At 44.0% G+C, this 27298-nt stretch overlaps 1 protein-coding gene across 2 annotated transcripts in view; it reads left to right on the forward strand.

Annotated features, from left to right (window-relative positions):
- LOC121316681 (protein kinase C epsilon type) overlaps positions 1 to 27298 on the forward strand; it is a 163359-nt gene that overhangs the window by 121719 nt on the left and 14342 nt on the right. The window contains exons 11-13 of one of the 2 annotated variants that reach the window (XM_041251737.1): positions 9034 to 9188; positions 17568 to 17706; positions 26091 to 26279. In XM_041251737.1, coding sequence (XP_041107671.1) covers positions 9034 to 9188; positions 17568 to 17706; positions 26091 to 26279 — 483 coding nt within the window. The remainder of the gene's footprint in view (positions 1 to 9033; positions 9189 to 17567; positions 17707 to 26090; positions 26280 to 27298) is intronic. The other variant, XM_041251738.1, reaches the window with a different exon arrangement.

The following is a 27298-nucleotide window of genomic DNA, read 5'->3' on the forward strand; positions in this document are numbered from 1 at the left end:
GTCTTTCAAAAAGGAGAGCTCAAATTGAACAGAATCTTTGAAAACATTAGCAGTCATAAAATGTTCCCCTTTCCTTTTTTATTTCCTACAACTTCAGATGTTAATAAAAAAAAAAAAGAAAGGACAGGCCCCTGGACACATGCTGCGACGCTCTTCAGTGCACTGTGAAATCAATGACTTTTATTGATTCAGCACTAAATATGTTTAACATTTAAGATTAAACGAGTACCAATGAGTCAGTCTGTTAATGTTTCCAGTCTGCATGCAGTATTATTTCAGTAGAGAAAGCAAGAGTCTGATTCTCTAGGCAGAAGCAAGGACAGCTCCTGCAGACTCTCCCACTGGGTGACCCCTCTGCTGGGTACAGCGCTTGCTGTAGAGTCAGGAGAGGGGAGCTGTTGTCTCTGGCTGACCCCAGCACTTCAGAACGTGAGAATCTTTTACAAACCATGTTTCAAGAGAGCACTGCTGAGGATCTTTTGGCTCTCTCGCGCTCGTTCTCTCTCTCTCTTTTTATCTCTCTCTCACTGTTGTTCTCGCTCTCTCTCTCCCTCATTGCTAGAAGGTGGGTAAATGTTTCATTTTCCTGACAGTAGAAGTATTCTGGGTTCTTAGCTTTAAAGAGAATTGCTCTTTTAAAATATGTAATAGTCATTACAGTTTTCCAACACCAGGGGGTGATATGCTCTAAGTGGGAATCCTTTTTGAATTTAAGGTAAACAATAACACTTTATGTAGAAGTTACTTTAGTCATATTATTTAATCTTCTTGCAAATGTAAAGGAGTGGTTACAGCACCAGGCTGTAGAGTGGTAAATAGTGGCATTCAGTGCCATCTTAAGCGTTTTTCAGACATAGTGACACATGTAAAATGAAAGCTAGTGGATTGTAAAAAAAAATAAAATGATTTTAATCTTTCAAGACTGTACCTTTTAAGAAAATTACTTTTGTTTTGAACCAAATGGCAACAATCAGTAGTATTTAAATATATTTGAATGCAATCTGTAGTGGAACATACTGTAGCTTAAAGTAATTTGTATTGGAGAAAACAGTAACAGTACTACTTCTCATTTGTATATCCTTAACTACACAAAGCATGTATCATATTGTAAAAAACAGCACCAGTGACCCCTGTAGACTGCCTGTAAGCTGCCCAGGGCTGCATTGTCCTGTAGCTCTGGGTTGGCTGCACAGTGAGTTTGCAGTGTGAAAAGACATGGTCGGCTGACGGCACACGCTTTGGAGGACAGCTTGTGTTCGTCTTCGCCGCTCCCGAGTCAGTGCAGGGGTGGTAGCGGTGGGCTGAGCCTAAATACAACTGGGCATTTCAAATTGTGTTTATATAAAAAAAGCAGGTTTGCACATGAACTCATAGTAAGGTGATATTCAGAACACAACAGGCTTCGGTACAGCAAGCTACAGATAACTATGTCTAGATGAAGGGAAATGTATTGGGGAGTAAAGACATGAAAACAAGTAGGAATATGTTTTTCAAAAGAAATGTGAAGTAAGCAATGTGACAGCAGAGGAGAATGTCGATCAGAGCTGTGGATTTGAAACTTCAAATAGATTACTCAGACTTCCATGTATTTGAGCAGCATCCTCAGAGCTCACCAGGTTTCAGGTGTTTGTGTTTTTCCTAAGATTAGGTGCAGAAATATCCCTTCCTGCCTGACAATAGGCTCTGGCACTTTCAGAACTGCATGTTGCTGCAATAACACATTGATTCCTAGCCTGGCAAAGTAGTCAGTGTGGCTGCCAGCTGGCAGTCTCTAATACTGTGAATAAGTAGACAAGGGTACACCAGCTTCTGTGACTCAGTACACCAGATTTGGGAGTACTGTTCAATTCTTCTTCTTCTTCTTCTTCTTCTTCTTCTTCTTCTTCTTCTTCTTCTTCTTCTTCTTCTTCTTCTTCTTCCTGATAAATCATTTCTTGCTTCTATTAAATCATCTGTTAAACCACCATTGGCATAATCAGCCACTGAACACTTAGCACTGTTTTTTTCACAGAGATTTATAAAGTTCACCCTTATAGGGGTGAATGGTGTGCTAGCAAGGGACGAGCCTTGATGGGCGGAATGGCCTTTTCTTGTCCCCAAACCTTTCTTAAGTACTTATATAATTAAGATGTTCCTTGTTAAGTAGGATGACCACCCTCTGTTGACTGTCTGCACCACGCATCAATCTGTATTCGATCCTCTTTGCTTAATCACACCTGAAAGAAATACAGACGACCAATAATAACAATTATACATGTGGCCTGACTCATGGGACCCCCTTAATCTTAACAGTGTTAAAAAACAAACAGTGTCTTAATTTAGAGTTCATCTGCCTGAGAACCCTGCTGCAGCTGATGCGCCGGTAGTAGAGCACAGGCTGCCGAATCGTGGTTTCTAAGCAGGTCAAATACGCTGGGGTAAAGCTAGCCTTGTGTAACTTATAAACCATTCGCTGAGATCAGAAGGCTTAGCTCCCCTCACGACAAAGAGAGCACACGGGACGGAAAAAAAGAGCAATTTACATATTTTTTGACAATTAAGTTTCCACTGCAGAGACCTTTATGAATGAGATGGGGCGTTTAGGCTCAGTGCTTCAAGGCCTGTTTACTAATTGATGGCTGTCCTGGAAAAACTTGTTAACACACATTTTTTTTTGTCTTTAGATAACCTACGGTATACTTGCTTAAAATACTATTGTTTTTTTTAGAAACTGAAATGTTTGTGCGTTATCGAGTTTATCTTCCGGAAGCCCTTCTTTGACATTTTCAAAGGCTGTTTTGTTGATCTGTAAGCATTCGTTAATTGTTTTACCATATGTATTGTGCACAGCTATTTCTGGCCACTGTGTGTGTGTGCCATCTGGTAGCAGTGATGCGGATACCACATTGTATTGTACCGGTCTGTCCTTGTAAACATGATCATCTTCCGAGCAGCAACGGGTTTAGGTTAGAACAGACACTTCATTTATCAATCTGTCACCCTTCAACTCTTCATCAAAACCATTTAACACAGCTGGAAAGCAGTCTGTAACGAGGACTGTTAGAAGACATTCAGAACCGGCATAAAACATTTGGAATTAAGCCTGGTCAAAGTTAAAAAAAAAAAAAAAGAAAGCTATTGGGATACAGCCACCTTCTTCACTTGATCCAATCCATAAACACATAGAGCATCCAAAATAATGGATTCCAACTCCCCAGTACTGTAACATGCTGATAATCACCAGTGCTACAATCATTTCTTATCTTTTTTTTTCTACACCACACTTTACCCTTTTCCTGGCAGAAAAGTAGCTTTCTTTGTGATGTTGATAACAGCAGGAAATAATTATAATTTTTGTACAGAATGTATTGTGTGTGTGTGGGCCTGGATCTTGTTCAAGAATGTTTATCCTGAACCCTAGAACAACTAGCTGAGCCCTTTGTGTACCACACAGCAAGCCTTCAACGAGACCAGGACTGGCAGCTGATAACCATGATATTCATACATCAAACACAGATGTACAGAAACATACAGACACAGTGCCCTTTGTCTAACCTAGATCTGTTATTATCACATTATATTATCACACTAGAGGTTTTAGTTGATCAGGAATACATTAATCAATTGCATGGATTAGTTTGCAGCACTTTAGATTACAGATCATGAACAGTGATGTAATTACATTGTAATACCTAGTAATTACACGTGACTCTAGCTCTTAATAATAATAATCATTATATAGTGCCTTTCATAGTGGACCACCATCACAAAGCGCTTTACAAGATACAAGACTAGGGTGTGTGAACTGTGCATCAGCTGCAGAGTCACTTACAACAACGTCTCACCTGAAAAACGGAGCACAAGGAAGTTAAGTGACTTGCTCAGGGTCACACAGTGAGTCAGTGGCTGAGCTGGGATTTGAACCAGGTGTCTCCTGGTTACAAGCCTGTTTCTTTAACCACTGGACCTCCAGTAACTACTGTGTAATTACATGGCCTTGTGAACAGCAGCTTGCTACCTGATGTAATTCAGTGGTAACAGCATGACAGGTTATATTTGTGTAATTACACACTTATCCCAACAGCAGTTGTCATGCAAGAGCAGTAACCATTGGTATAACCCAGTTATTGCCATGGTGTTCTGTGTTGTGTACCCCCTTGCATTGGTATAACCCAGTTATTGTCATGGTGTTCTGTGTTGTGTACCCCCTTGCATTGGTATAACCCAGTTATTGCCATGGTGTTCTGTGTTGTGTACGCCCTTGCATTGGTATAACCCAGTTATTGCCATGGTGTTCTGTGTTGTGTACCCCCTTGCATTGGTATAACCCAGTTATTGCCATGGTGTTCTGTGTTGTGTACGCCCTTGCATTGGTATAACCCAGTTATTGCCATGGTGTTCTGTGTTGTGTACCCCCTTGCATTGGTATAACCCAGTTATTGCCATGGTGTTCTGTGTTGTGTACGCCCTTGCATTGGTATAACCCAGTTATTGCCATGGTGTTCTGTGTTGTGTACCCCCTTGCATTGGTATAACCCAGTTATTGCCATGGTGTTCTGTTTTGTGTACGCCCTTGCATTGGTATAACCCAGTTATTGTCATGGTGTTCTGTGTTGTGTACGCCCTTGCATTGGTATAACCCAGTTATTGCCATGGTGTTCTGTGTTGTGTACCCCCTTGCATTGGTATAACCCAGTTATTGCCATGGTGTTCTGTGTTGTGTACCCCCTTGCATTGGTATAACCCAGTTATTGCCATGGTGTTCTGTGTTGTGTACCCCCTTGCATTGGTATAACCCAGTTATTGCCATGGTGTTCTGTTTTGTGTACGCCCTTGCATTGGTATAACCCAGTTATTGTCATGGTGTTCTGTGTTGTGTACCCCCTTGCATTGGTATAACCCAGTTATTGCCTTGGTCACGTATGTAACTGAGATGGATTTACCAGTCAGCAGGAGGATGATGGGAAATATAGTTCTGAGAGGTGCATGCTGGTACATGTGAAACCATCTTGAGGCAGGAAATGCAATTTAAAAGTTTAAAAAAGTGGTCAAAATGTAAAAAAAAAAAAAAAAAAAAGTTTAAACAATACACACACCTTACTGAAACAGTTGTAGCAACACATGGGAACGTGTAACACAATAAAATAAAAAGGCCCTTATGTAATCTTTAATATTTAGATGGAAAATAAACGGCTGCAAACCTTACCTATATGAAATCCAATTATTTCCTTCTTATTGTTTGATAAAAAGCGTGGTAAATCAATCTTGTGTTTAGAAGACCTGACTATATATATCATAAATAAAGGCACTGTCCCCCAGAAAAGTGAAATATCCTTAGAATAATTATTCTGCTTCCTGAGAACAATTCAGGCTTTTATTTATTTAGTTATTTTTGCAATCATAGACATACAGTTTCCCCCAACAATACGTGCCCCAATAACTGGAAAGCAGTGCATATTTAAATTGCCGTTAATTGTGTGTGAGTCTCTAGCAAGTCTCTAGCACTGTAGCTTATAATGTCAGAGGACAAATAGTTTACTTGCGTAAAAACGTTGACTTCGATCTATTTACTGCTTCAAATCAAATGTTTCTTTTTGAAACGTCCAGCATAGCCTCCCTAATGACCCTTCTAACTGCTGTCACACAGGTGAAACTGAAAGTGGTGTCAGTAACAGCAAGAAAAATATATACATCTATACAAAAAACCAACTTTAAAACCCACTAACAATATATACTGTACCACGATAGTTCACGAAGAAAGAAGCAGCGTACTGCCCCAGTGTGACACACAGGAAGGATATTCAGTATTGCAGATACATGTATTTGACACATGATAAAAGGTCATGTGTCGAAGAGTTAATGCACCAGCCCAGGTTTGGAGCTTTCTTGTGTCACAAAGTGAAGTTTGGTGGTCACCTCTTAATCACATAATCACCATCAATTCGACATGATTTGTCACAATTGCAATAGTAAGTATTATACAACAAGTTTTATTTTAAGGACATTCGTCAATAGGAAAAACCTGGGAGAAAAAAACAACTTAATATTAGGGTACAGACAACAGAGAGTTCTGGGGAAACTTCCATGGTGCCTGATAATAATAATAATAATAATAATAATAATAATAATAATAATAATAATAATAATATAGGAATTCGAATATTGCGATATTTGCTGCACAAAAGCAGGAACTTTACAGTTGTAAAAAGAAAAAGCAACTTCTAGTCAAGCTGCCTATATGGGACATGTGTATTTTGCAATTAAAAGACAAGCTTGAACAATCCCTTTACAGCTGTGCCAAACGTTTTGCATCACCTAGAATTTTAGGATTTGAGTGTTTGTGTTCAGAAGGGCTGCATGATCCCAGTTCTAGTCAGTCCCACAGCCAGCCAGGCAGGGGAATATCTGTACAGTTCTAATTAGAAGCAGGAAATGTTTATTCACATTGGATTGGGGTGGGACTGCCTGTAATTCTAGGCACGTTTTAAACAAACTCTTTAAACATCCTGTTTAAATTCAATTTCAGACAATAAAAAAAGATATTTGTTCAAGTCTAGGTGGATTCTTGAACACTTATGTAATTTGCAGCATTTGCACAATAATAAATGTTCCCAGGTTTTTCAGATGGTCAAAAGTGATAAGAATCTGCTTTATAAATAGTTTGAGGTTAACTGCTTTTGAGATCTTGCCATCAATTTTTATTTTTTATTTTTAAACTATATGTAATCCGTACGGATTGATTACATTGAATATGCAATAAAATACATGGTTAGAAATGTAAAACATTTGATAAATAAAAAAAAGGAAAGTATTGAAACGTGAATGTGTTTGACCGCAGCAATGTGTCATTTTGAAGTAAGTAGGTGACTTCTGCCTGTTGTCTGTATTTCTGTACTTTTTACTTTAAAAAGTCTGACAAGACTTAAAAAAACAACAACTTTGAAGTTTTGTGATTTTGATATTGAATGTAAGCAGATCATTTGAATTTTTATGATTTTGATATTGAATGTAAGCATATCATTTGAATTTTTATGATTTTGATATTGAATGTAAGCATATCATTTGAAGTTTTATGATTTTGATATTAAATGTAAGCATATCATTTGAAGTTTTATGATTTTGATATTGAATGTAAGCAGATCATTTGAATTTTTATGGTTTTGATATTAAATGTAAGCATATCATTTTTTTTTGTTGCACCAAGCAAACTTGAATTTCAAAAAAAACAAAACAACTAACAAAAGAAATCAAAAAGGCCCCCTCTAATGGGCCTGATTTGATATCATCAGGTTTAAGCTTCTCGTGTGTTTTATAATGCAGGGTGTTCCAAGCATGTGTTTGTCAGTACTCAGACATTTGTATAATAGTGAAATTAGAAAAAAGATTGATTGCCAAAACAGATTGCATTATAGCAACGCTGAAGGAAAAGGGTTTCTTTTACGCTTGTTAGATTTCAGATTTCCATCCATTGTAGTTTTTATACCTTCATTTCTTCTCATAGTTGTTTTGTTTTTGTGTACTGTAGCCTACATAAAAGACACTTATATAACTTTTTAAACTCTTAAGTTTTTTATCCCGCTTAGGACAAGGAACGTTTTCTATCCAGTTCTACATAACTAATTCGTAACTTTATAAATTTGACATCAGGGTAGCTTCATGAGCATACCTTGGTATAATTGGCACACAGCAATTCTGTTACAGTGGCGTCCACTGCACCCTAACTGTTTCAGTTTCAGTGTAACATTGTTTCAACCTCTGGCTGTATTAATAATATAGACCACTGACTTTCAGACAGTAGGGTCTATTCAATTAATCTTAACAGCAGTGGAGTGAAATCAATCATTAGAACTTAAGAAATGACAGCTCTGGTCAGGTGAATAGACCCCAGTGTCTTTACAGTTGTACATGGCTGTGTTCTATGATTGTTAAGGTCAGGTGAATAGACCCATGTCTTTACAGTTGTACATGGCTGTGTTCTATGATTGTTAAGATCAGGTGAATAGACCCCACTGTCTTTACAGTTGTACATGGCTGTGTTCTATGATTGTTAAGATCAGGTGAATAGACTCCAGTGTCTTTACAGTTGTACATGGCTGTGTTCTATGATTGTTAAGGTCAGGTGAATAGACCCCAGTGTCTTTACAGTTGTACATGGCTGCGTTCTATGATTGTTAAGATCAGGTGAATAGACCCATGTCTTTACAGTTGTACATGGCTGTGTTCTATGATTGTTAAGATCAGGTGAATAGACCCCAGTGTCTTTACAGTTGTACATGGCTGTGTTCTATGAGTTGTCTTTACTTGAAAAAATAACTTCCCATTCTATTATGGTTTGAGCCATTACAGATTTTCCTAAAAGAGGCTTTAATGCCCATGAAATTCCAGGACTGATGATTAGTGTGAGCTGACATATTAATTGAAGTGTAAAAAACCACAGTACCCCAAAAATAATAGAAAGGGAACCTGTCATGACATTGCTAGTGCTAAGAAAAGGTAGAAAAATCTGTTCTTTCGCAGCTTTCCTTGAATTTAAATACACCAATATGAAATTAAATACACCGGTTTTGGTATAAAAAACTGCAACGGAATTGAATAGATTCAGAATCCTGCAGCATGTCATCCATATACAGGTATAGCATATTGAGCATTTATAGGTAGATTTCTGTATAACAGTTCAGTATCCGATCAAAAAAAAAAAAGCTTTTATCGCTTTCTTCTCAAAGATGGGGCGAGGCAAAGACGCAATAGCAAACATTCCTTAATGAACCAAAAGACTATTAGTGGTAGCTTTGCAACATTTAAAGAGAAAGAATAAAGAAATGAAAGAAGCGGGGTAAGAAACTCTGAGCCCTTTCCTGAATCTTTACTTTGTGCATCTTGTCTTTATTTTGTTGGCTTATTTGTTTTAATTAGTTTCCACGGCATCTCTTTGACGCAAATCCCTTCGCTAAACCATGCTGTGGCTTTTCAGCCCACTCTCAGCCCACCTGAGAGAGGGAGAAGAGAGGCATCATCAGTGACTGCTTGTCTCCTTTTGTGTCTCCTCTATGACAGGACCGGCTTTTCTTTGTCATGGAGTATGTGAACGGAGGAGACCTCATGTTCCAGATCCAGCGCTCCCGCAAGTTCGACGAAGCCCGCTCCCGCTTCTATGCAGCTGAGGTCACATCAGCGCTTATGTTTCTCCACCAACATGGCGTCATCTACAGGTACTTGTTTAGCTCAAGAAGCAATGAAACAGTTAGGGGTGCTCCTCAATCCTGGCCTAGGGCCTCTCCATCGCTTAGCAACTGGGGTTTAGGAGGCTGCTTGTTTATGTCAATTTGCTTACATGGAACTTTCCTTCTTTTTTTATGTCTTTTCTTTTTTGGCCGTTTGTCATTTATGTTTACATATGAATGGTCCCCAGGGAGGTAGCCAACAGTGTGTGCCAGTGCCCCCCCAACCATCCTGTGCCCACGAGTTCCGGAGATTAGTTTGTCTCCCCAGCGCTGGCACAATAGGATCACAGCGCCACTGATCCCACTCTCGTCTGCCCTCTTCGTTTTCTGAGCGCCACGAGGGGTCCAACTCTCCAGTCACCAAACAGGAAGCAGCTCATTTGCTCACTGCTGTCTGGATTTAAGACTCTGCCATTGTCTGGACTAACCAGAGATCAAAACAAAGCTTTATTCCTCCAGTCAATTAGCAGCGACAGAGATTCACTGGGATTCGGAGACATGTTGAATCTGGTATCATTAACAGCCAGCAGAGTCTCCTCTAATTGGGATTTTAACCACAATGCTGTACTGCAGGCAGGGGGGTGCGCACGTTTCTTTAAGTCTCGAATCCAGCGAGGTCATTATTATGCATTGTGGACGGCTTTCCATTGTCTAGTCTTACAAAAGGTTGTTAGTTGAATCTCTAGGATTCAAATAGTACTCCACTGGTTCTGTGCAAAACGTATAGCTGAAACTGTAACCCACCCAGTACACACACCAAAACAAGGGTTTAAGATATGCTCACCGTAGAAGAAAAGAAAAAGTAACCAAGGATCATACAAAATGTCCCCCTTTATGTAGAAAAATCATGACAAAATTTTCCTCAATTAACACCAGTTACTAATCACAGAGCTTAACAGTGTACACACTTATTGTTTTAATACAAACTCCAATACAACATCCAGCATCCCAATAATGTAATCAGGACTCAGTTATTGAATTTAATTCATTCAAGAATATTGATGGATGTATTAAAAAAAAAAAAAAAAAAGGTAATAACATTCTTAACATTCTTAACGCTTTATTATTCAAATGAAATGCAAATTTGTACTCACCTGGGGCAAAGCAACTTAATTGCCCTTAAGAAGTATTTCAACCCATAACACAATAGAGTACTATATTAATATCATACTAAAACTATTCATGCTGTATTAATTAAGGCTGCCACACACCAGCCGTGATGCGATTTTTCATTGGGCGACAAGATACTTTGGCAGCGACATGACCAAACACACCAGACAGCGACAGGCGATATGACAGGTTTGAAAACTGCCAGGCCTGTACAGCTGTTCAAAATTGCCGTTGACAAAAGTATGATCATGATTGGTACATGTTTGTCAACATGATGTGGAAATTATGAGTGTCTTTTCTGATGGGATTTCAACACATACAGGCAGTCCTCGCACTTACTACACAATTGGTTCCTGAAAGTCGCGTTGTAAGTCTATGCGTCGTAAGTTGAGGATCGCCTGTATGGCAGTAAATCATACACACCAGGCTTCTCCAGTTCTTTCGAAATGAACTCCCATATATTGTCTTTGAAATCGGTATCTTTATAATTGTGATGACGATACTTATCAAAAGTATAGGATCTATTTATTTTGTCGCATTGTTGCATATTTTCCCTTGCCGATTCGTTTCTGGTGGGTAGCAGCCTTAGGGCTGTTTCAGCTAATCTGAGCACGGGTAACCTTTGTAATTATTACACTGGCTGTGTGGAGATATTGTTTCATTAACCAGATGCTGCTACATGGATATTCCATAATAATCATTGACTGTTCCACTATAATCCATTATAATTTTTTTTAATGAAAATTGTCATACAAATATATAGTGGGTCCTGTCTGCTCCTTGTTGCAGGATCTTGAGAAGAGAACAGTGCAAGTTATCACAGCCCCAGAGGAGCGGGCGTAGGGATGTGCTGGGCAATTTGCTGTACTGGAATCCCTAGGAATGCTACCCACTATGGTGGCTGGGAGTGTATGGAACCTGTACTGATGTTGTTAATCACAAGGCTTGGACAATCAATGGTCCAAGTCTTTTAAGTAGAGGCCAACACCCAAGGGAAGAGCATGACTAAGGAGGTTCTCTCAAGACAATGTGGACAAATTAAGCTTTACTGCATTACATTGTATAAACTGTTACATGCAGTGTAAGATCAGTGAGCCTAGTTCAACACTAAATAAATTAAAATGCAAAGTTCCAAACAAGGGAGACAGACAGACACTGCTGCACAGTAGAATGTGTGTGCTTTACTTGGCACAGATGCATTTGTTTCATTTGCATGCTATCTTTTTGATACAGCCATATAAATATTATTTTACAGGAACAAATATGAACATTTTAAATGGTGTTTGTTTGAATGTTCCATTCCTAAAATAGTTGTATTTTCCTAGCCTATTGTTTTCACTCTACGCTACTGCATACTGCATTCTTCAGCCACTTTTAATAAACTTGAGAAATAGGTACGATGAGGAACATTTGTTTACAATCGGCTTTTAAAACACTCAATGCTCAAGTTAATTGCCACTGATTCATACTCAATCGTAAAGGTGAGGGAAGGACAGCTTTTCTTGTTCTGAAATCAACACATTAATGAATGGATTTTATTGCATACCTGACAATAAATACTACTAAAGGCAATTCTGAGTATGAGTATCAGCTCACCCCTACCAGGTAGACACTGAAAGATTTTGCCATGCTGTCCTAGCCTGTCTTTCTCAAGTATAATATCCATAGGGTCCCATCCAGTCTGCATTCAAGCAAATGATGCATAGTTTATAACAGCTTACAAGCCATTACAGTAAAGGGCCTATTGTGTGTGTATCTGCTAGCTTTTGTCTTAATATAGCCCTGTGGCTCAATCTACCCAGCTAAGAATTATTTATTTAGAAGATTGTTTTGGAACCAGCAGAGAGGGAGTGTGAGGTAGGAGTTGGCTTGAACTTGCTTGGTTCATCTCGTCTATGATGTGATGACTATACCAGCTGAGCACCACTCAGATCCTGCCTGGGGAGGTGATACTGTGGCTGCCCCTGGAGCAGGAAACGGCAGCCTGTTACTTTATAGACAGGAGAGTGGCTCACAAGCCCACACCTCAGCATGTTGACTGCAGCTGGCCCCAGGGCGACCTTCAGTCAGTTTCAACAACAAGCTGTGATACAGTGTGGACTGCCCCCTCATTCTCACCCAGCTATCACAGTCTCTTCTGGGAGCGTGTTTCAGCTTGCTGCTGTCCGGTAGATTAGCATACCAGGACAAACTGTTTAAAGGTACGTTTAGAAGTGAACTGACTCATAGCAGTAGAATGGGATTTTACATAGCACTTGAAGGGGCTGCTGCCTGTAGTGTCATACTGTAATGAGTGGGGGAGAACTCAGAAAGAGGGAAAGCAGGGCAGTGTGGTCCTTCCTGTTTCTTCCCAGTCCGGTTCCATCATGGTAGAGAATACACAGACACACCTGAAGAACATGTAATAATTGAAACCCCCACACACCAGCAAAACTGCTCTCAGAATAGACTCCCTATGGAAACAGTTTCTCAAGACAGTTTGTTGTCTAGAGAATCTCGGCACCAGTGATTCACAAGCCCACACAAAGACCTGCACGCTTACACACACCTGAAACATGATGAGTACACAAGAAGACACACACACACACACACAGACACCTGAAACAGCACATCAAGTACATCTAGTGATTAAAGAATAACGTGTTGGATACAGATTCTTCTTGGATATACAGTAATGCTGTTTTAGAAGTACTAAAATTAAACTTTAGTTGAAACGTTATTTTATATAAAATGAACACAAATTATTGAGTTGTGCATTGCATTTCACAAGATATAAACACATAACTGTATTCAACAGAAAAGAAAGACGGCCCTCACTTTGCTTGCTCCATTCTCGAATGTGCAGGCTGGGAGCAGAGTTCACTCGATGCGTCATGGAAAGATAACTCCAGCTTGATATGAAGCTCAGGAAATGCTTTCCATCATGACTGATTAGTGTGGCCTTTTCCCTTCTGTGTACTGTTTTGTTTTGTTTTTCTTCCTAAAAGCACACTGCTTTATAAAGCTGCCAGAAACCTTGACTGCAGTTCTAAATTAGACAGAGGAGCACACGATATATGAAAGTATGCTGGCACACATTGGACTGAGAGGACTATTGGTTATAGGGGCGTGTTTTTGGTGAGAACCCCTGTTCTCTGTCGATGGTGCACAATACCGGCATTCACTGTTTGGGTTTTTGCGTCTTTCTGGTGTCACAATCGTCCGCAATCGTGGTCTTGCCCTAATAGTCGCCCGCAGCTTAACACAGGTTCTTTTGCATACAGTGTCAACCTCTGTAAAACTATAAGAAACTAAGTCAAGTAGTCAGACGTTCTTTTATCGTGTAAGTTTGTATACATCACTTGGTTTCTTATTTAGTGTTTTGAAGTTAAAGATGATTTTCCCTTTTAAACTGTTATAACCTTTTTGCTTCTACCTATTTGAGTGCCGTTTCATATACAGATACATGTTAATATAGATTTATGACATAAGAGCATTGAGACGGCCACACACACACCCCCCCCCCCAGTGTGTATTTAGTTTGTTTTGTGTTATTTTGTATTGTATTTGTTGTATTACGGTTTAAATGTATGGTTTGGTGTTTAATAAATATGTTGTTTTATGTTACAGCATGGATGGGGTTATAATTCCATGCAGAATGTGACCTCTCCAGGTTGATTGATTAATTTATTGGTGTTCAGAGTAGCAAACGGGAGAGAGGAGGAGGAGGTAGAAATACATTTAAAATAATAACAATTGCTACTCAAGCTGAAACGGCTCAGCACGGTACTTGTTTGTGGCATTGTTTTGTGTGTCTGTTTGTTTTGTCCAGCGTGGTGTTTTCTTTTGCAAAGTGTTGTTCTTGTTCAGACCTTTTATTTCTCGTTAAACTTGCTCACCAGCGTGAGTACTGTGTCTGGCCTCTGCCTGGTCTGACGTCACCACAAGCCACCCTGGTCACTGGCAGACAGACACATATTCCGAGATTGCGATGCACTCAATGATGTGTGCTAAACAAGGTCATCCCAATTGGACAAGCAGTTCTCTAGATATATGGAAAACTACTGTATAAAATGTCAGATCCTACAGAGAACCTCCACATATCCCGAGGTTATGATACAATCAATAAGGTTTTTGAATTTCATGAGAATAGGGCAGGGGTGTCCAATCACTGTCCTGAGGGCCATTCCACTTCAGGTTTTTCAGGTACAATAATATAAACAACTAGGTCATAGTCTGGATGGAGTTTTAAAACATTTAGAACAGGGTTGGATCAAAGACCAGGAGTGGAAGGAGCAACTTTGGACACCCCTGGAAGCGGTTCTCTTGATTTTAGCAAACACCTGATTGTACGCACACCAAAGAAACATGACGCAGAGGAATGTACCTGTGAAAGAAAACAATTGTTGTGCTGTGCAGTTTTTTTTCCTCCTTCTGCTGGAGGTTGTCCAAATGGCACAACTGACACGTGTCATGACAGATCAAATCGGGGGGGGGGGGGGGGGGGGGGGACGGGACGACGACTTTAGTACACCTTTGGATGAACGACATCTTTTAAAGTGATGTTGACATTTTTGAAGCATTCAACCATCAAACCTCTGAGCTGAATGGTTTCATGATACCATCCTTGGAACCTTTCATCAAGGTTGCCTTATCTCGAAATCATCTTCTTTCTTTTATTAAAGGATTTGATAAAAAGGATTAAGTGCTCGGAGTGCAGCTGGTCTTGGGCCACGTTTGAATGCTTGTGAGGATCAGGAGGCCTGTATTTGGGTTTAAAGTTCTCAGTTTGGAATGTCAGGATTATAATTTGAGAACTAGAAATTTAAAAAAAAAAAGTAAAAATCTGTTTATTACTTTGATCATTGTTATCCAGAATGCCCCAGGTTAGAGACTTGTGTGCAAAGCAGTGCAGAAACACAATAAAAAACCCCTTGATGTTATACAGCTGCAGTTGTGGTCAGATGAGCAGATCCAATATAAGGGTGTTTGTGGTTAATCCCTCGTTTGTTCAGGTAGCTCAGTAACAATCACTCAGGCACTTTATTTGAGAAACAATTTCAAAACGGATTCAACCCTTTGATTCTACCATCCTTAATACTGTGGCTGTTAGTCTTGTACTTCCATTACAGTTTGTATATAATATTATTATTTAAGCACTGGAAAGATATTCCGTTGACGGCAATGAGTCAACTGTGGTTTCTAAGTGTCAGCCCCAATCCATGGTTGCGAAATATTTCTCACTCCTAGGATGTGTGCTGTTTTTTTTTTTTTTTTTTTTAATATAAAGCCTCATATCTGGTTTCTGATCTCGATGTACTGCCAGCTCTTGTTTTTGTCTTTTTGATTAGTTGCCACTTCTGGGTTCAACCCAGGTAACACACGTCAGCTCTTTAACTATGTCGTGGTCTGCCTGTTTGTTTGACCTGTGGCTTGGCATTTTCTGTTAATTGACTGTGATAATTTGTTTGTGTATCTGTTTTTTTAGGTATCATTTTAAGGTTGCCCTTTATGAGTCACGTTAATGTGCCATAAATTGAAATAAAAACTGACAAATACAGGGGGGTGTGCTGATTATTGATCAGCAGTGGTAGATCTTAGTACTGACGCTCTAATATTTTTAAACGTCATTTTCCAGGAACCTCATTTCACTGTATATTTATTATATGTAGTAATGTTAATGAATGGGTCTGTAAATCCAAGCTGGAAATATCTACAGTTAATGAGCGACGGTATTTAGATTCATCACTGATGAGATCATTAAAATAGATCTCATGGGACTCACCAAGGGTAAGAGTAAGAGAGAGATACAGATCCAGAATTAAGCCCAAACTACATTCTCTTACTCCTTTCCTGTTGTAAGACTGGACTGTAATTATTCAGCATTTAACTGATGTTAAATTGACATTGATGTTTTATTAAAAGAATGACTTTTTAATTTTTTTTTTTTTTTATTAGTCCATTGTTTACTGTTCAAGAACCTTGATGCTGTAAGTTTTGACAGTTAGATATTTTCTGACCTGTAATCTGTAATCTGTTTCTGGAGGTGCCTTCATAAAAAAGTTAACTTTGGTAAATGCATAGTAAAATGTAGTCAAAGTAAGATCAAGCACATGGAAAGGTTAGAGGGTAAATGTAGATTTGGTAATGTTTTATGGGGTTATATTGTAATAATCACAGCAGGTGCAAAAGCTAAATTGTGGTTCCTAATTCATTCATGAAGTTTCACTTACACAAATAGCGAACATGCAAATCCATGTTACAGCAAAGGTAAAACTCCCTAGATACCTAGGAAGCAGGGGGCTTGTCTCAGAGCAGAACAGTAAGGCAGAAAACACTTCTGACAGTGTAAATTAATATAACATTATATAAGAGCTTACAAGAACCCAATCTGCTAAAACTACTCATATTTGATCTGCAGTTATTTATACTACCTTTGTTTCACCTGTTTGAAAATAACATGTATAAGCATGTGAAAAACAATAGGAGTATGTGAATGCATAGTACTGGTCAGTACATGAATCTCAATTTATTTTACAAATACATATTTACAATTTCCCAGATTGTTACAATTAGCTGTGCTTAAAGGATTGATATTTGGATTTGATAAAAAGCCCAGCAACACAGTGTCAAACTGTGCAGGCGGTTCTGATTGGACTCTGATAGGAGGTTAGACGTGTTGGATCCACAGGGGCTTGTTCTCTGTGAATATCGGTGCATTGTATGTGTGTATATTGGCTGCCCTGTGCAATTCCTAGTCAACAGGTCAAAGTGACCAGGGCTGGAAATGAGCCTGGGAAATTGCTGGGTGTTGTCTAGGATCTTTCTTAATCAGGCTGATTAAAATCTCAACAATGGGGTCTGTAGCACAGTAAAACTAAATTGACACGGGCATGGGATAATACTTTGTTTGTACCCAGCCTTACAGCCAGAGTAGGAGCCCACTGCAGGGTGCAGTGCTTTCGCTACCAATTCATTCTGTGACTTTCTCAGAAAGGTTTCAACTCTCTAACTATCAATCGTTAATCTTCATACCACTGTCTGTCACCTGGAAAAACATGTGAAAGCAATTTCAAATCGACCAGATATGAACTGAAAAAAATGACCCAGTTATTGTCACCATTTATTAAACTGGACTGGAGGGAATAGTTAACATAAATAAGCAAACGAGGGCCAGCTTGTACATAAGACTTTTGAAACTAGTTGACTGTTAGATGGAGTGATGAAAAGATGTAAAACATTCAAATTCTGCTTTACAGTTTGTTTGTTTTTTCACAGAGATTTAAAACTGGACAACATTCTTCTGGACGCTGAAGGACACTGCAAGCTGGCCGACTTCGGCATGTGCAAGGAGGGGATTCTGAATGGAGTGACGACTACGACATTCTGCGGGACACCTGACTACATCGCCCCAGAGGTAACCTGACAGCCTTCCTACCAGACTTACCAGAGTACAGACTGCATTGGGCTTGGGTACTTTGGGTAGTTTCCGATGTGGAGGCTATTGCTGTTCTCTCTGCTATATCAGCTTAGGGCCTCCTTGTACATGGAGTCTACAATATATCTCTAAACACTAAGGGTCTGATGTAAGGATAGGCTCAGTGCAAACAATTACTCCTGCAAAATCTAAATTGCCTAGTGGACAGGCAATTATTTTGCACTGTAACCTATGTAAGCTTAAAAGCATTCCAAATTACTCAACAGTCCTGAAGTCCAGAGGTGAGATGAGTTAGGAGTACAGAGAGCAGTAGGCGCTGTGAGATTTTACAGACTTTTATAGATGCATACATGGGGACACGCCCACTATGGTCCATGCAGCAAAACCGACTCTTCAGGATGCCGAATGTTCCCTCGATGACACGTCGCGTTGCTACATGGGAATGGTTGTAGCAAACTTGAGCTTTGGTTTCTGCATTGCTGAGTAGTGTCATCACGCAGGCCATAGCCACTATCCCCTAACATAGAAAATTGTGTCCTATTACATTATAATTAGGGACAGTGCGAAAATTACATTTACTTAAAATAATGAATGAACATTTTCCCATATAAGTGATGTACATTATATAGTTGTTTTTTTTATTTTGTCTTATAAAAACCATTTTGAATGTTTTTGGTGCATTCTTTAAAACTGTTTCCTTAAACTTTCCGCTCAGGTGAACGTTCGATCTGACTGACATAACTTGACTTTCGGCTTGTGTATCAGGACAAATATCCACAGGAGGTGGTGCTCAATTGGCTGAGCATTGTGGGGGGCTTAGGTCAGCCAGAGTGTCCTCGGCTCATCGCGCACCAGCGACCCCTGTAGTCTGGCAGGGCGCCTGCGGGCTTGCCTGTTAGCTGCACGGGAGCTGCGTTGTCCTCCCACGCTGTAGCTCCTGGTGGCTGCATGGTGAATCCGCAGTGTGTAAAGAAGCGGGCGGCTGACGGCACACACTTCGGAGGACAGCGTGTGTTCATCTTTGCCGCTCCCGAGTCAGCGCAGGGGTGATAACAGTGAGCTGAGCCTAAATAATAATTGGGAGAAAAATAATAAAAAATAAATAATTGGCAATGACTAAATTAAAAAAAAAAGAAACAGAAATGTCTAAAATGTCTAAGTGTAAATTTAGTGATCTCCTACCTAAAAACTGAAACAGTATCAGTGGTAGCCACAACTCTGCAAGTAGAATCAGAAAGAATTGTATAAATACCTTGTCTGGTTTTGATTTTGCATGTGGAGCAGGCTCTGGAGGCAGGGGAGCGTAGAGGAGGTACAGCCAGTCTTCTAGTGCAGGCGGAGCGGAGAGCGGACAGTGGTTTGCACCTTGTAAGAGGAGGTGCAAAGTTTTTGGTCAGCAATTACCCAAGTGCAAGATTTAATCTTTACATCTCATTATAATGTATGCACCTGTTTAGTATTCCAGATCCCAGCCCAATTCCATGTTTTTTTTCTTTATTTGAATACATTTCAATACCATTTAAATTGATTAATGATGGCTTTTTAAACTTTTTTTTTTTATGACAGCAATGTCTCACTGTACGCCAGCTAAACTCAGTGTTTGGCAGCACTGTCAGTGTATTTCTGAATTGGCAACTTTATTGGGTGTGTTTTTCCTTTCTGAAAAAAACTGAACTAAAAACAGATTGGTGCAAAGAGCTTTAAGAATTTAGTGCATTTATGTTTTATGATTTTTTTATTAAGACTGTTTACCAATAAAATCAAGGTTGCATGACAACTGTTTTAGAATAAGAGAATTTGAAATGTATTCTCTTGTATCAGAGCTAAGAGAATGTTTCAAAGCACTTTAAAAACATTCCCTTTAAACGCTCTTTTGTTTGTGAAATATGGCCCTGTGTGAGTGTTTTTTACTGATCTAAAGTACATCAGATCTCAATATAGCCTTCAACTTCACCCTAATCCTGCTGGTGTTTAGTTTTTTTTTCTCAGGAGAGATTTGCATTATTCATACAACACAATCAGCTACACAGTGATTGGGAGCATTATGAAGATGGTGCAAAGTCTATCTCTTCCAAACACTGCATGCTGTTATAGCTCCCAGGGCCCTATTCTCTAGCTCAGGGGTGTCCAGCTCCAGTCCTCAAGGGCTGCAGGGTCTTCTGGTTTTCATTCCAACTTAAGCTCTTAATTAACATAACTGATCTGATTATTTGTTCATTTGGACATATTTCATATTTTCAAGGTACTTACAGTTGATGATTTTAAAAATGCATTTGATTCAAGTTATGAAACATTTTGAGGCTTGGAGACATGTGTTACATGTGTCCAATTAATTAAATCATTTAGATCAATTAAGTAATTGAGAGCTCGGGTGGAACGAAAACCAGAAGACAGTGCGGCCCCCTCCAGGAACTAAGTTTGACACCCTGCTCTAGCTCATTACAATCCAGCAGTTTTAAAATGTACTCGATTCTGTTACGAAAGCCCCTTATTACAGAACATGAACACATTCCGGCTCTCCAGAGGGATGTGTCCCATGGTCTGCATTTATCTGCCACTGAGAATCCATCTGGGAGTCACTGGAGCCAAGCAGTGTAAATGCAGCAGCTCACGATAAACACTGGGACTTTAATTAGAGGGGGAGGGGGAGGCTGTGCTCGCTGTACAGTACAGGGTGTGCTGTCCTCATGCACTGCCAGCATGGACCAGCTACAGAGGGTGAGGGAGAGGCTGTGCTCGCTGTACAGTACAGGGTGTGCTGTCCTCATGCACTGCTAGCATGGACCAGCTACAGAGGGGGAGGGGGAGGCTGTGCTCGCTGTACAGTACAGGGTGTGCTGTCCTCATGCACTGCTAGCATGGACCAGCTACAGAGGGGGAGGGAGAGGCTGTGCTCGCTGTACAGTACAGGGTGTGCTGTCCTCATGCACTGCTAGCATGGACCAGCTACAGAGGGGGAGGGGGAGGCTGTGCTCGCTGTACAGTACAGGGTGTGCTGTCCTCATGCTCTGCTAGCATGGACCAGCTACAGAGGGGGAGGGAGAGGCTGTGCTCGCTGTACAGTACAGGGTGTGCTGTCCTCATGCACTGCTAGCATGGACCAGCTACAGAGGGGGAGGGGGAGGCTGTGCTCGCTGTACAGTACAGGGTGTGCTGTCCTCATGCTCTGCTAGCATGGACCAGCTACAGAGGGGGAGGGAGAGGCTGTGCTCGCTGTACAGTACAGGGTGTGCTGTCCTCATGCACTGCTAGCATGGACCAGCTACAGAGGGGGAGGGGGAGGCTGTGCTCGCTGTACAGTACAGGGTGTGCTGTCCTCATGCACTGCTAGCATGGACCAGCTACAGAGGGGGAGGGAGAGGCTGTGCTCGCTGTACAGTACAGGGTGTGCTGTCCTCATGCACTGCTAGCATGGACCAGCTACAGAGGGGGAGGGAGAGGCTGTGCTCGCTGTACAGTACAGGGTGTGCTGTCCTCATGCACTGCTAGCATGGACCAGCTACAGAGGGGGAGGGAGAGGCTGTGCTCGCTGTACAGTACAGGGTGTGCTGTCCTCATGCACTGCTAGCATGGACCAGCTACAGAGGGGGAGGGAGAGGCTGTGCTCGCTGTACAGTACAGGGTGTGCTGTCCTCATGCACTGCTAGCATGGACCAGCTACAGAGGGGGAGGGAGAGGCTGTGCTCGCTGTACAGTACAGGGTGTGCTGTCCTCATGCACTGCTAGAATGGACCAGCTACAGAGGGGGAGGGAGAGGCTGTGCTCGCTGTACAGTACAGGGTGTGCTGTCCTCATGCACTGCTAGCATGGACCAGCTACAGAGGGGGAGGGAGAGGCTGTGCTCGCTGTACAGTACAGGGTGTGCTGTCCTCATGCACTGCTAGCATGGACCAGCTACAGAGGGGGAGGGAGAGGCTGTGCTTGCTGTACAGTACAGGGTGTGCTGTCCTCATGCACTGCTAGCATGGACCAGCTACAGAGGGGGAGGGAGAGGCTGTGCTCGCTGTACAGTACAGGGTGTGCTGTCCTCATGCTCTGCTAGCATGGACCAGCTACAGAGGGGGAGGGAGAGGCTGTGCTCGCTGTACAGTACAGGGTGTGCTGTCCTCATGCACTGCTAGAATGGACCAGCTACAGAGGGGGAGGGAGAGGCTGTGCTTGCTGTACAGTACAGGGTGTGCTGTCCTCTTGCACTGCTAGCATGGACCAGCTACAGAGGGGGAGGGAGAGGCTGTGCTCGCTGTACAGTACAGGGTGTGCTGTCCTCATGCTCTGCTAGCATGGACCAGCTACAGAGGGGGAGGGAGAGGCTGTGCTCGCTGTACAGTACAGGGTGTGCTGTCCTCATGCACTGCTAGCATGGACCAGCTACAGAGGGGGAGGGAGAGGCTGTGCTTGCTGTACAGTACAGGGTGTGCTGTCCTCATGCACTGCTAGCATGGACCAGCTACAGAGGGGGAGGGAGAGGCTGTGCTCGCTGTACAGTACAGGGTGTGCTGTCCTCATGCACTGCTAGCATGGACCAGCTACAGAGGGGGAGGGAGAGGCTGTGCTCGCTGTACAGTACAGGGTGTGCTGTCCTCATGCACTGCTAGCATGGACCAGCTACAGAGGGGGAGGGAGAGGCTGTGCTCGCTGTACAGTACAGGGTGTGCTGTCCTCATGCACTGCTAGCATGGACCAGCTACAGAGGGGGAGGGAGAGGCTGTGCTTGCTGTACAGTACAGGGTGTGCTGTCCTCATGCACTGCTAGCATGGACCAGCTACAGAGGGGGAGGGAGAGGCTGTGCTTGCTGTACAGTACAGGGTGTGCTGTCCTCATGCACTGCTAGCATGGACCAGCTACAGAGGGGGAGGGAGAGGCTGTGCTCGCTGTACAGTACAGGGTGTGCTGTCCTCATGCACTGCTAGAATGGACCAGCTACAGAGGGGGAGGGAGAGGCTGTGCTTGCTGTACAGTACAGGGTGTGCTGTCCTCTTGCACTGCTAGCATGGACCAGCTACAGAGGGGGAGGGAGAGGCTGTGCTCGCTGTACAGTACAGGGTGTGCTGTCCTCATGCACTGCTAGCATGGACCAGCTACAGAGGGGGAGGGAGAGGCTGTGCTCGCTGTACAGTACAGGGTGTGCTGTCCTCATGCACTGCTAGAATGGACCAGCTACAGAGGGGGAGGGAGAGGCTGTGCTTGCTGTACAGTACAGGGTGTGCTGTCCTCATGCACTGCTAGCATGGACCAGCTACAGAGGGGGAGGGAGAGGCTGTGCTCGCTGTACAGTACAGGGTGTGCTGTCCTCATGCACTGCTAGCATGGACCAGCTACAGAGGGGGAGGGAGAGGCTGTGCTCGCTGTACAGTACAGGGTGTGCTGTCCTCATGCACTGCTAGAATGGACCAGCTACAGAGGGGGAGGGAGAGGCTGTGCTTGCTGTACAGTACAGGGTGTGCTGTCCTCATGCACTGCTAGCATGGACCAGCTACAGAGGGGGAGGGAGAGGCTGTGCTTGCTGTACAGTACAGGGTGTGCTGTCCTCATGCTCTGCTAGCATGGACCAGCTACAGAGGGGGAGGGAGAGGCTGTGCTCGCTGTACAGTACAGGGTGTGCTGTCCTCATGCACTGCTAGAATGGACCAGCTACAGAGGGGGAGGGAGAGGCTGTGCTCGCTGTACAGTACAGGGTGTGCTGTCCTCATGCACTGCTAGCATGGACCAGCTACAGAGGGGGAGGGAGAGGCTGTGCTCGCTGTACAGTACAGGGTGTGCTGTCCTCATGCTCTGCTAGCATGGACCAGCTACAGAGGGGGAGGGAGAGGCTGTGCTCGCTGTACAGTACAGGGTGTGCTGTCCTCATGCACTGCTAGAATGGACCAGCTACAGAGGGGGAGGGAGAGGCTGTGCTTGCTGTACAGTACAGGGTGTGCTGTCCTCATGCACTGCTAGCATGGACCAGCTACAGAGGGGGAGGGAGAGGCTGTGCTCGCTGTACAGTACAGGGTGTGCTGTCCTCATGCTCTGCTAGCATGGACCAGCTACAGAGGGGGAGGGAGAGGCTGTGCTCGCTGTACAGTACAGGGTGTGCTGTCCTCATGCACTGCTAGCATGGACCAGCTACAGAGGGGGAGGGAGAGGCTGTGCTCGCTGTACAGTACAGGGTGTGCTGTCCTCATGCTCTGCTAGCATGGACCAGCTACAGAGGGGGAGGGAGAGGCTGTGCTCGCTGTACAGTACAGGGTGTGCTGTCCTCATGCACTGCTAGCATGGACCAGCTACAGAGGGGGAGGGAGAGGCTGTGCTCGCTGTACAGTACAGGGTGTGCTGTCCTCATGCACTGCTAGCATGGACCAGCTACAGAGGGGGAGGGAGAGGCTGTGCTCGCTGTACAGTACAGGGTGTGCTGTCCTCATGCACTGCTAGCATGGACCAGCTACAGAGGGGGAGGGAGAGGCTGTGCTCGCTGTACAGTACAGGGTGTGCTGTCCTCTTGCACTGCTAGCATGGACCAGCTACAGAGGGGGAGGGAGAGGCTGTGCTCGCTGTACAGTACAGGGTGTGCTGTCCTCATGCTCTGCTAGAATGGACCAGCTACAGAGGGGGAGGGAGAGGCTGTGCTCGCTGTACAGTACAGGGTGTGCTGTCCTCTTGCACTGCTAGAATGGACCAGCTACAGAGGGGGAGGGAGAGGCTGTGCTCGCTGTACAGTACAGGGTGTGCTGTCCTCATGCACTGCTAGCATGGACCAGCTACAGAGGGGGAGGGAGAGGCTGTGCTCGCTGTACAGTACAGGGTGTGCTGTCCTCATGCACTGCTAGCATGGACCAGCTACAGAGGGGGAGGGAGAGGCTGTGCTCGCTGTACAGTACAGGGTGTGCTGTCCTCATGCACTGCTAGCATGGACCAGCTACAGAGGGGGAGGGAGAGGCTGTGCTCGCTGTACAGTACAGGGTGTGCTGTCCTCATGCACTGCTAGCATGGACCAGCTACAGAGGGGGAGGGAGAGGCTGTGCTCGCTGTACAGTACAGGGTGTGCTGTCCTCATGCACTGCTAGCATGGACCAGCTACAGAGGGGGAGGGAGAGGCTGTGCTCGCTGTACAGTACAGGGTGTGCTGTCCTCATGCACTGCTAGCATGGACCAGCTACAGAGGGGGAGGGAGAGGCTGTGCTCGCTGTACAGTACAGGGTGTGCTGTCCTCATGCTCTGCTAGCATGGACCAGCTACAGAGGGGGAGGGAGAGGCTGTGCTTGCTGTACAGTACAGGGTGTGCTGTCCTCATGCTCTGCTAGAATGGACCAGCTACAGAGGGGGAGGGAGAGGCTGTGCTCGCTGTACAGTACAGGGTGTGCTGTCCTCATGCACTGCTAGCATGGACCAGCTACAGAGGGGGAGGGAGAGGCTGTGCTCGCTGTACAGTACAGGGTGTGCTGTCCTCATGCACTGCTAGCATGGACCAGCTACAGAGGGGGAGGGAGAGGCTGTGCTCGCTGTACAGTACAGGGTGTGCTGTCCTCATGCACTGCTAGCATGGACCAGCTACAGAGGGGGAGGGAGAGGCTGTGCTCGCTGTACAGTACAGGGTGTGCTGTCCTCTTGCACTGCTAGCATGGACCAGCTACAGAGGGGGAGGGAGAGGCTGTGCTCGCTGTACAGTACAGGGTGTGCTGTCCTCATGCACTGCTAGCATGGACCAGCTACAGAGGGGGAGGGAGAGGCTGTGCTCGCTGTACAGTACAGGGTGTGCTGTCCTCTTGCACTGCTAGCATGGACCAGCTACAGAGGGGGAGGGAGAGGCTGTGCTCGCTGTACAGTACAGGGTGTGCTGTCCTCATGCTCTGCTAGCATGGACCAGCTACAGAGGGGGAGCTTGGAACAGAACAATGCACCGAAGCCTTAACTGCAGATCTGTTAGAATACTCAAGAAGAAGATAAACATTTCCGTCATGTTACTGGTACTGACAGTAAAGAAATACAACATCTCCCTGTCTGCTCAGTTTATCAAAATGGTCACGGATCCAAATACTGCCACCATTAAATGATCAAACCAGGACCAAATCTGACATTTTACTTACTTTTAAAGACAACAAATTATTTAAAAAGTGACAGCTCTTGAAGGATCTCAATGAAATACTTGGCAACCTGTTTCATACACACTCCACTCTGTGTGAATTCATAAGTCCCACTCTCTGTCCCCAATATGTCTCCATTCAACTTTTAAAATGTGTCTTGTGGTCATTGCCTATATGCTGAGTTTGAAAAAGTGACCGATGTTGACTTGGTTGAATTGGAATTTAACAACATTTTTTGCCATTCAGGGATGATTTGATTTTGCCTTGTTGACTGCGCCCTCTCTCTGTCCCTGCGCTCTTAGATTCTTCAGGAGCTGGAGTATGGCCCCTCTGTGGACTGGTGGGCTCTTGGGGTGCTGATGTACGAGATGATGGCAGGGCAGCCCCCCTTTGAAGCAGACAATGAGGATGACCTCTTTGAGTCCATTCTGCATGACGACGTCCTCTACCCCGTGTGGCTGAGCAAGGAGGCTGTGAGCATCCTCAAAGCGGTGGGTCTATCTTCCAGACTCTAATCCTGCTGCCTTTCAACAGTATCCATCCAGACACTCCCCCCGGCTGCCTCTCTACAGTATCCATCCAGACACTCCCCCCGGCGCCTCTCCACAGTATCCATCCAGACACTCCCCTCAGCTGCCTCTCCACAGTATCCATCCAGACACTCCCCCAGCTGCCTCTCTACAGTATCCATCCAGACACTCCCCCCGGCTGCCTCTCTACCGTATCCACCCAGACCCTCCCCCCAGCGCCTCTCTACAGTATCCATCCAGACACTCCCCCTAGCTGCCTCTCTACAGTATCCATCCAGACACTCCCCTCTCTACAGTATCCATCCAGACACTCCCCCAGCCTCTCTACAGTATCCATCCAGACACTCCCCCCGGCTGCCTCTCTACAGTATCCATCCAGACACTCCCCCTGCTGCCTCTCTACAGTATCCATCCAGACACTCCATCCAGTATCCATCCAGACACTCCCCCCCCAGCTGCCTCTCTACAGTATCCATCCAGACACTCCCCCCAGCCTCTACAGTATCCATCCAGACACTCCCCCCAGCTCCTCTCTACAGTATCCATCCAGACACTCCCCCCGGCTGCCTCTCTACAGTATCCATCCAGACACTCCCCCCAGCTGCCTCTCTACAGTATCCATCCAGACACTCCCCCAGCTGCCTCTCTACAGTATCCATCCAGACACTCCCCCTGCCCTCTCTACAGTATCCATCCAGACCTCTGCCTACAGTATCCATCCAGACACTCCCCCTGCTGCCTCTCTACAGTATCCATCCAGACACTCCTCCTGCTGCCTCTCTACAGTATCCATCCAGACACTCCCCCAGCTGCCTCTCTACAGTATCCATCCAGACACTCCCCCAGCTGCCTCTCTACAGTATCCATCCAGACACTCCCCCCAGCTCTCTACAGTATCCATCCAGACACTCCCCCAGCTGCCTCTCTACAGTATCCATCCAGACACTCCCCCAGCTGCCTCTCTACAGTATCCATCCAGA

The sequence above is a fragment of the Polyodon spathula genome, chromosome 6 (assembly GCF_017654505.1).
Source record: "Polyodon spathula isolate WHYD16114869_AA chromosome 6, ASM1765450v1, whole genome shotgun sequence".
NCBI lineage: Eukaryota > Metazoa > Chordata > Actinopteri > Acipenseriformes > Polyodontidae > Polyodon > Polyodon spathula.